The sequence below is a fragment of the Nicotiana tomentosiformis genome, chromosome 2 (assembly GCF_000390325.3).
Source record: "Nicotiana tomentosiformis chromosome 2, ASM39032v3, whole genome shotgun sequence".
Classification (NCBI taxonomy): domain Eukaryota; kingdom Viridiplantae; phylum Streptophyta; class Magnoliopsida; order Solanales; family Solanaceae; genus Nicotiana; species Nicotiana tomentosiformis.
In genome coordinates this window covers 108,107,289-108,117,956 of record NC_090813.1, presented here as the reverse complement: position 1 = coordinate 108,117,956, position 10,668 = coordinate 108,107,289, and the positions used below count along the sequence as shown (strand labels likewise).

Sequence of the window (10,668 nt, the reverse complement as noted above, 5' to 3'; positions counted from 1 at the left end):
CCAGTTAACTTTTCTAACTTAAGCTTCTAATTTAGAGACTAAGTATCTCAATTCACTCCGAAACCACTCCGGACCCAAACCAACTAACCCGATATAACACAATATAGCTGAAGGACACAAGAAGAAGCAGAAATGGGGGAAACGGGGCTATAACTCTCGAAACGACCGGCCGGATCGTTACAATTCAGAAATACTCAATGCAGCTGAAAAAGAAATTGGTGAGATCATTCGGCTATATGAAAAAGGAGAAATATATCTATTCACGCCTGTTGGCTCACAGACAGGTGTGAAGTGTGTTTGTATTATTTTTAAAATTTATTCAGTATTATTGAGTATATTTTTTTTTTGCATGAAAATATAGGCATATCTGAAGGTAATGGAAGTGGATCCGTTGGAATGCAAATACCCTCTGTGTCGCAACACTTAGACCAGGTAGTTATTTTTTGCAATTCGATTACAAGGTGTTTTTTTGCCTAATGTGTATTTTATATCAGTTGTATTTTATGTGTATATTTTCCTTGCTTTTGCAGATCTCATCTGATGCATCACAACTTCTTCCAAATCCTAAGAGAAGGAAGATGTGCAGTTCTCCTAATGTTATGAGTGACACAGTGATATCCCAAACTTCAAGTTATATTCATTTTCGCTGGGTAGTAAAGAAGGGACTGGATCAGAAGGTAATTCTGCTACTATTGTTGTTGGTGAAAAGAGACAAAGAACATCGTGAACAACATGGAGTTGGTAAAGTGTCTGCCACCATGGCTGTGGATTTTTCCCCTGCTGCTGAACCACAACAGTTAGTTGTGACGGAACAACAGGAAGAGCAAGCAAAAAGAAAACCAGATAAAATAGGAAAAAGGATTCGTATGGAGAGTATTTGGTTGAAACCTCCTTACGTCATTCCTAAACAAAAGCGAAGGGGGCAAGATTGAAAAGTAGGAAAGACTACACGAAGGTGTCCCTTCCGTTATGTTAATCAAGACAGTGCATTGATGCAAAGATTTACAGACTGGTTGAAGACGGATGCCAGTGAATATAATTCCAAGCCATTCAGATTAGCTGGAATTGATATTCCAAAGTCATTCTTTACCGAGCTTGTGGATCCTACCTCTGATCTTTCAGATGAAGTAAGTTATTAAGTTTATTTTTTAAATTGGTTTTCAACTGTATTTCCCAAAACTTCAGCTTATTTTTGTTTTAAAGTTTTTGTACTATAATTTGGTAAACTTCAGTTTTATGCATGGTAAAACTGCTGAAGTTGTTTAGCTTATTTGCTAAAACTTCAGACTAAACTTGCTGAAGTTTTTGACATGCAGTCTCTAGTTTTTTTTTCTAAACTTTAAATCAAACATGATGAAGTTTTTTAGGTTATTTCCTAACACTTCATACTGAATATGCTTAAGTTTTTGTCATGCAGTTTGTAGTTTTGTAATGCGTTTTTTCTACACTTCATACTTATGCATGCTGAAGTTTTTTATTTCACATATTTTCTTTTGTTGTTGTTCATTTTCAGCATATTGAAGTGGGCGTATATTTCTTGCGCAAAAAATATTGCTATCACCTTCCAAGTTATCCAAAATCAAGATGTATAGTAACAAATTTATGTTTTGATCAGTATATGACTAAGTTGGCTAGTGTTCATCCTTCAGATGAACAAAAGAAGAAAATTAGAATAAGGAAAGAAAAGAGAATGGAGGAGAAAAAAATAGAAAGCAAAAAGAGCAAATCAAAGAGAAAGAGGACTACCAAAAAATAGAAATGTGAGGATTATGAAGAAGAAGAAGAAGAAGAAGAAGAAGAAGAAGAAGAAGAAGAAGAAGAAGAAGAAGAATAAGGGGAGATTGGGGATCTTACCGAGTTTACTTGACTTATTGAAGAATCAACTGGTGAAAAGGTGGCCAATTACATAAGAGGCATTGACCTTTCATTTGGTATCATATGGGCATCTGCCGAAAAAGTATTCTTTCCATTTCGACTTAAGCCAAGGTCGGGCCAGCGATCTACACATTACTTTTTTGGAATTCTGCACTTTAAAGATAAAACTATATATGTGTATTATTCCATGAGCAATACACCATATGAGCGTGCGGTTGAACATGTCCAAAAATATGCCCGGTTGATCCCACACTGTCTCAAATGCTTGGACTTTTGCACACACAATAAAATTTATGGGGAAAATCCTGTGGAAAAATTTGCAATTAAGTGGATGAACACACCCCTACAGGATAACAAGTACGTGTTTGACATATGTTTACCATGCATCTTATGTTTATTGTTTTTTTCTTCTTGTGTTAACTATTCTTCAATTCTTTTTCATGTTCTTTTTGTAGTGTTGATTGTGGTATATTTGATCTTAAGTTCCTTGATATGCGGTTGAAGCAAGAAGATGTCTTCAAATTCAATCAAAGTCATGCGTTGATATTCAAGAGAGAATTCGCTGCAAATCTTTGGGCTCATGGAAAGTGAAAACAAGATAGCGGTTATGAAACTCCAGAAGAGCAACTAGGACATGACTATGGAGAATATGAAGACACTCTATGTGAATTTTTTCGATAGAGAATAACTTGTAAATGAAAAATAATTTTTTTCTTTTTTTTTCAAGGATGTAAGTGAAAACAAAATTGGATTTGTGAATATACATTAATTTTTGTGAATTATGTGATGTCTGTATTTTAAATTTTTGTTCTATTCGCGTTAATTAGTCTTTTAGTTATCTTGGATTGTATCAAATACTTTTGTCTCTTTTATTATGAACTTAAGTATATTTTAGTGAAAATTTAGCACACTAAACTTCAGCATGAACTCAATAACTTCTTGTTTAGGCTGAAGTTTTGGATAAAAAGTGTCGACTGTAGGACAAAAAGTTCATTAGCATATTTAGCATATTAGCATTTTAGCATATTAGGATATTAGCATGAAGTTTTAAGTTCTGCATGTTTAGTGTGAAGTGTTAGGAAGTGAACAAAAAAACTTCAGCATGTTCAGTCTGAAGTTTTAGCACATGAACTAAATAACTTCAGCATCTTTAGACTGAAGCTTTAGCACATGAAATAAATAACTTTAGCAATTTAGCACATGAACTAAATATTAGAATATTAGTATGAAGTTTTAACTTCTGCATGTTTAGTGTGAATTGTTAGGAAATGAACAAAAAAATTTCAGCATGTTTAGTCTGAAGTTTTAGCACATGAACTAAATAACTTCAGCATCTTTAGACTGAAGTTTTAGCACATAAACTAAATAACTTCAGCATATTAGCACATGAAATAAATATTAACATATTAGCATGAAGTTTTAACTTCAGCATGTTCAGTCTGAAGTTTTAACTTCAGCATGTTTAGTCTGAAGTTTGATACTTATCTTTTTTGCATTTACTAACTACTTTTTGTCTTTTATTACCTACTTCATCTTACATTTAAATTTGTCTGACCATATAGTAAATGAGCTTAAAAGTTACTTTTGAATTTACAAATAATAAATGAAAACTTTTCAGGCTGAAGTTATTTTTTACTATAGAAAAACTGTTGACTTATTAGGATGAAGTTACATTTCTTTTTCCATTTACCACCTACTTGTTTTCTTTACCACCTACTTATCTTGTTATATTCAATTTCTCTGAACGTAAAACAGTAAATAGACCTTAAAAGTTACCTTTGCATTTATAGATATTAAATTGATTAGGTGCACTCTTTGTCTATATTAACAATCTCTTCACTTGAAAATTTCATAGTCATCCATAGACTTCTATCATATTTCTTTAAATTTATATTCATCCTTAGCCTTTTAGCTTTTTAAAAGAAATAATGTCTAGTGCTAGCGGAAGTAGGAAGGTTACAATGGATGAACTTATGCAGAAGTGGGAGAGTTTAAAGTCTGATTGGAATAGTAATGTACCAATAGCTAATCTTATGTAGACGTGGGATCAAATAAAGGCTGATTGGGAAAGAATCAGACCACAGTTTTTTGCCGATGAATCATTCTAGAACAGGCTGAACCTTGAACGCAGTTATGAAGGTTATTCAACCTTGTTTTATAAGGTTGTCCAGTAGTTTGATTGTTTTAAGTTTTTCATCTGGGACGACTATGCCAAGCTGCAAAACAACTTGAAGAGTCTTCCTTATCTTATTGTAACGGCCCGGCCGGTCGTTTTGAGTATTACAACCCCGTTCTCCTATTTACTGCTCCGTTTGTGCTTTATAGCTGTTGTATGACTTATTGGGTTAGTTAGTTTGTGTCCTGAGAGAATTTAGAGTGAAATAAGATAATTAGTCTCTTAAATAGAAAGCTTAGTTGAAAAAGTCGATCGGATATTGATCTATGTATAAACGACCTCGGATTTGAATTCTGATAATTCCAGTAGCTCCGTATGATAATTTTGGACTTAGGACCGTATCCGAAAATTTTTTTTGGAGGTCTGTAGTGGAATTAGGAAGTTTGACCGGGGGGTTGACTTTTTGATATCGGGGTCAAAATTCGATTTTGGAAATTTGAATAGCTTCAATATGTCAAATGTGACTTGTGTGCAAAATTTAAGGTCAATCGGACGTGATTTGGTAGGTTTCAGCGTTGTTTGTAGAATTTGAAAATTTTGAAATTTATTAGGCTTGGATCCGTGTATAGTTCGTATTTTTGAAGTTGTTTGAGGTGATTTGAGAGTTCAACTAAGTTCGTATTGGTATATAAGATCTGTTGGTATGTTTGGTTGAGGTCCCGGGGACCTCGAGTTGATTTAGGGTGGTTAACAGACAAAGGTTCGAAGTTGAAGAATTGCTGAGGATTTGCTGGTTCTGGTGTGATCGCACCTGCGGAAAAGGGCTCGCAGGTGTGATGGTCACAGAAGCGACATTATACATGCAGAAGCGAGGGTCTTCAAAGGTACGGTGCCTGTTGCGCAAAAGCGCGAGCGCAGGTGCGGTCCTAGGCATCACAAAAGCGATCTAGGCTGGCCAAGCTATTCTCGCAGAAGCGAGTTGTTTTCCGTAGAAGCGAGGGTCGCAAGTGCGACCTCTTGACCGCATATGCGAAAGTGCTGGGTGGAATCCTTTAAGTTCAAGGGTTCGACATTTTCACCCATTTTCGGATTTTGGAGCTTGGTTTGGGCAATTTTGGAGAAGCATTTTCCCACACAACTTGGGGTAAGTGTTCTTGACTCCCTTGTGAGTATATTTCATGAATTAATCTTCATTTTTTGGTGTAAGATTATCGAATCTTCAAGAGAAATCGAAGGAAATTCCTATAATTTCATAAAATGATTTTTTGGGTTTTGAACATCGATTTGGAGTCGGAATTGAGCGAAATTAGTATGGTTGAACTTGTAATTAGATGGGTTGTCGGATTTTGTGAGTTTCGTTGGATTCCGAGACGTGATTTTGAATTTTTTGGGAAAATATTAGTATTTTGATATGAAATTAATTCCTATAAATTGTATGGACTGAATCAAATTTATGATGGCTAGATTCGAGCCTTTCATGAGTTGATACGCACAGAATGGGATTTCTGGAGCATTGTTTAGCTTGATCGGCATTGGATTCGTCTTGTTCGAGGTAAGTAACTCTTCTAATCTCGGAGCTGAGGGTATGAACCCTGAATATACGTATTATGTGAATTGTTTGAAGGCAACACACATGCTAGGTGACGTGCATGTGGGCGTACACAATAGAAATTATGACGTAATTGGTTTCGTGGGACTTTGTAGTCATAATCTTGGCATTTTCTATGTAGTTTTATGTGTTAAAGAAATTGAGCTGAGAATCATATTAAAATCATGTGAGGCTATATGCCAGTATTATTGAGACCCGCAGAGGTCATATTGCTGTGAATTATTTGTTTAAATTGAAATTTCATATTCATGTTATTACATATCATATCTCAGTCTATGTTGTTATTTACTGATACATCATATCATCATTTTCTAGCTATTATCATGACATTGTAAGCCCATTAGAGAGAGACCAGAGAGATTGATGACTGAGTGAGGCCGAAGGCCTGATTGTGAGGATAATTATGGGATCGGGCAGCACGCCGTAGCAGGCCATATTGGCTTTATATACTTTATTATTATGTGGATCGGGTCTGCCCGCGTGCAGCATGCCTTATAGGCTTTATTATAGCACGTGAGTTATCTGTGTGGATATAAATATTGATACTATAGCACGTGACTTGTCCGTGCAGATTATAGCGCTTGGGCTGAAGGAGCCCCTCCGGAGTCTGTACACACCCCCAGTGAGTGCAGGTACCTACTGAGTGCGAGTGCCGGGTACCGAGCGATTGGGAGGACTGAGTGACTGTGAGGACTGAGTGACTGGGAGGACTGAGTGATTTGGAGGACTGAGTGAAATGATACTCTGAGAGTATGCATATAATTTTATCACTAAGTTGCATCGCATTGACATGCACACATGACATACAGGCATAGAGATGTACTTTCCTCATGCTGTACAATATCACACCATTCATAATTTCTCACACATGTTGATAGATGGGCATAGTGATGCATTTGTTTTATACGGGTTATATGGAAGGAAAATGAAACATCTCATTTATTATTGAAAGGACTTTGGAAAAATTATTGTTTTCAAACTTATTCATACTTTTGGCAACTTCGATAAACGATTTGGGTTTTCACTGATGTACTTGAAAGGAAGAACTATTTTTTTAAATCATGATTTAGCTGAGCATTTTATCTCTGAGTTACTTCTTGTATGATTTGCTTTACGTTATTATGGACTGTTGTGGACTATTGGTTTTGAACCCGACCTTGGTATAAGCTCGTCACTACTTTTAACCTAAGGTTAGGTTTGTTACTTATTGAGTACATGGGGTCGGTTGTACTCATACTACATGTCTGCACCTTGCGTGCAGGTGTTGACTGCTGATGTTGCTGTATTCGTTGGGAGTTGGATCTGAAGATGTACCTGCATTCCGGTTGTAGCTGCCTCTTGTTCATGGTAACCTTAGATTTATAACAATCTGTTCATGTACATTTCGAACAGATGATGTATTATTTCATACCAATTTTATAAATTCTATTATTAGAAGCTCATGATTTGTACTACCAGTTCTTGGGAAAATGTGTTATTTTTATTTATTTATTTTAATTAATTGCCTTATTAATTTTATTGGAATTGGATAGTTGGTAATTGGCTTACCTAGCGGGTTGGGTTAGGTGCCATCATGACTAGTTGGATTTTGGGTCGTGACACTTATGGACAGAGTAATAATTGAACAAAGTCGGTTGCGTGATGAATTCAACAAGTTGAAGTGTGATCTCATTGGACTTTGTGGTCTTTTTCCCGAGTATCCTATAGTTATCTCTGATTCGGATGATGATGATATATATCGAGAAATTGAAGATTACTGTTCTGATGATGGTGATGATGCTTAGTTTTAGTAATCCTTTTTGAAATTTTTTTCTTTTGTGTTTTTTGTTAATATTTTTTATGGCTCTTCTTTTTATTTTGTCAATGTTTTGATGATGGTCGTGTTTTGTTAATGTTTATGTTGTTATATAAATAAAAATCTTGTTACGTTTTTTTGTATAATGTTTTTAAATTTTGAAGGCTGCATTATGATTTTAATATAATAACATAGTATGTCAACATAAAACTTCATGCCTTATAAGCGGAAGTTAGCAAATATAAGTTAGAAACTTGAACCTTTTTGATCTGAAGTTTATAGCTTTTGATAGTCACACTTTATAGGCTGTAGTTGTTTTGCATACATTTTTCCATTAATAAGCAATCTTTTAAGAGGCAGACTTATATATACGGAAATCTTTTTGTTCATTTCATAAAACTTCACACAAAACATGCTTAAGTTTTGTCCAGCAGTTTGCAATTTTTGTAATGATTTTTTCCAAACTTCAGGGAGAATATGCTGAAGTTATTTAGTTCATTTTCTACAACTTCAGTTTAAATATGCTGAAGTTTTGTTATACATATATTTTTTTTTGGTGTGTGTGTGTGTGTTAGAGATATGTATTTCACTTACAGTTTTTGTCACTGAAGTCATTGCGTACTTTTTTTAAAATGCAACCAAACCTCTAAGCCGCGCAATAAAAATGAGTGGTTAGTACTTCAAGCAATATATAAAATAGTATTTTTCAATCCAAGAGCTTATTTATTTTATTTCTACGAAAACAATCACATTTCACATATATCATTCAATAATGAAAGTATAAATTTAGACCAAGGATTATTGAACGTTAGAGTATTTTTCAGCGTGTTTCTTGGAATATGGATGAGGTGCTGGAGAAGACAAGCAAGTTGTTATGTTATGCCCAATTTGTTTACAGCGACTGCATTTGGTAGACTTCAATGGTACTGATTCAGTCGCAGGGATATGCCTCTTCTTTTGTCTTCTTCCTTGTAAAATCTCTACATCGGGAGGTTTTGTGATTTCAGATTCTACATTTTATGGAATATCCCATGCATTTTGATCTGCCACAGTATTCACATGTCCTTCATATGTTTTGAACCATGTTTCCCTTGAATACCATTTTGAGCAGCATTCAGATTTCTGCAAATAGCTCTTATTAATAGCAGCAATTGCGTGTGGACAGGGCAATTCATCAAGTTGGAATTTCAAGCAGTCAGAAGTTCTCTTCCTTAAATCTAACATTCTTAAAATAGGCATCTCTCTCGCTTTTAGTAACACGGAATTCATTGATTTTACCATGTTTGTTGTCAGCATATCATAACGTCGCCATGGGAACCACAATCGAGCCCATCTCTCTGGCGGCTCTTCCATTATGTAATTGTATATTTTCTTGTCAACACTTTTGATTTGGGACATTAACTGATTCAAATCTTCACGTTTGTATGACCTTGCAATGCTTTAAAAAATATTTATTACCGTGGTTTTTGCTTTAAATTTTTCTCAAAGTGATAGAGGCAGATACCATGGTGAGCTTCAGGATAAAATTTTCTAATTCCATTTGCGATCGATTGGTTTCTATCTGATAAGAAAACCAGTTCACGACGAACTTGAATTGCTTTTCTCATTTCCCCGAAGAACCAAATGTATGCATCATTGTTTTCTGAATTTGCTACACCAAAAGATAGAGGAAAGATTTGATTGTTTGCATCCTTTGATACAGCAACAAATAGAACGCCACGATATTTTGACTTTAAAAACATTGCATCTGCTGCAATCACGGGTCTACAGTAGCACCAACCAACTATTGATGCCGCAGGAGAAAAGAACATATAAGCAAATCTGTAGAGTGAAACACAAGAAAACAAATCATAAGGTGTGAAGTTTTTCAAATAGGAACATTTGAAATTTCAGGCTGATGATTAGTATTGTTTTGCTTACCGATTTTGCTCATCTCTTTTTATGCTAGTGTACGTCCCTAGGTTTCTATGCACAATCATGTGTATGTATGAAGGAAGAATCTGGTAGTTCTCTTCTGGTTTTCCCCTTATGGAAGCAATAGCTTTTTGAATAGCACGCCATGCCTTGTGATATCCAATGTCAATTCCAAATTTCTTTTTCATTTTACTTTCTACAAAGGTTGGTGTAACCTCAATCTTTTTATCTCGAACATGTTCTAAAATTTGTTCACTTATAAAATTTGAATTAGCATGCTTCTGATCTGATTTTCTTGCATCAACCGAGCATTCATGGTTGTTATGATATTTTATCACCCTAAAAAGTGGGGATATTTTTATTTTGGTAGCACGTGCATTCCAACTCCATTTCTCCACGATGTATTTCAGCTCGTATCTCTTTGAATATGATCTAGCAATAGTGAATTTGACTTTTTGGTTTATCTCACAGCTGCAGAAAAATTTAGTCATGTTCTTCTTGTTGTCAAAATCCGATCCTACTCTTACTTCCTCTGGCAACGCATCGTGCCTAAGTATTTTACATGGTGGAGAATCTTTTAGCTTTCTCCTCACTCTTTTTCTTGATTTCTTAGAAGCAGTAGAAGTTTCAGCAATTTTTTCAATTGTATCTGATGTTATCGGTACAAATTCCATGTTTTCTTCATCTTCGTTATTGCTTGTCATTGCAGAAGGTAACAAAAACCTTTGTTGGATCGTGTGTTGGTTGTCTATTTGCATTATTAGCTGTCCTTCTTCTTCTTGGTCGTCAACAAACTGGTATGAATTTATTGTAGCAGGAGGTAATTGTTGCAGCATTCCATATTGTGAAGCAGCCGTAATGTTAGAAGGTTGTTGTTCGTTGTCTACTTTCATTATTGATTGTTATAGTTCATGTTGATAATCAGCAAATTGTTCTGAATCTATTGTATATGCAAGAGATGGTTTGAATGTTGCAGATTATGAAGTAGCTATACTTTTAGAAATGAGTTGTATTTTTTCGACGACAAAATGGCAATTCTTGTAGGCTGAATCAGTTGTTAGCAAATGTATACATGTTCTGAGTTCTTCATCTGAAGTTACAAGCATCACTTTGCTTGTATTTAGTTTGATATCAAACCATATCTTTAGTGAATATTTGGTTGAATCAATATCTGTAACTTCACTAATTTTCTTTTGGAAAGTATTGAATGATACTTGTTTATTAAGCATAACAAGTTTTGTATCATGATCCAAGTATTTGAAATCAAAAGTTCACCTCTCATTGAAAGTAATAACAATGCAAATCGAACTCATCCTGCAGAAGCATGTTTAGTGTCAAGTATTAGGAAACTGAACAAAA

The 10,668-nt window shown here is 34.9% G+C and overlaps 1 protein-coding gene across 1 annotated transcript; it reads right to left on the bottom strand.

Moving 5' to 3' along the window:
* Positions 1 to 8,412: 8,412 nt before the first annotated feature.
* Positions 8,413 to 10,202, bottom strand: LOC104086847 (uncharacterized). Its single transcript, XM_009591192.2, has 3 exons — positions 9,316 to 10,202; positions 8,900 to 9,216; positions 8,413 to 8,807 (listed from the first exon to the last, which is right to left on the bottom strand). The coding sequence occupies exons 1-3, from the start codon at positions 10,200 to 10,202 to the stop codon at positions 8,413 to 8,415; spliced, it is 1,599 nt and encodes a 532-aa protein (XP_009589487.2).
* Between the last annotated feature and the right edge of the window lie 466 nt (positions 10,203 to 10,668).

What these genes read in the sequence shown, in the direction of transcription:
- LOC104086847 (XM_009591192.2), bottom strand. Translation starts at nt 10,202, where the DNA reads ATGAAAGTAGACAACGAACAACAACCTTCTAACATTACGGCTGCTTCA. An exon ending in AAAAGAGATGAGCAAAATCG is followed by an intron (nt 9,217 to 9,315) that starts GTAAGCAAAACA and finishes TTCACTCTACAG; the next exon opens with ATTTGCTTATATGTTCTTTT. An exon ending in TTATCCTGAAGCTCACCATG is followed by an intron (nt 8,808 to 8,899) that starts GTATCTGCCTCT and finishes ACAAACGTGAAG; the next exon opens with ATTTGAATCAGTTAATGTCC.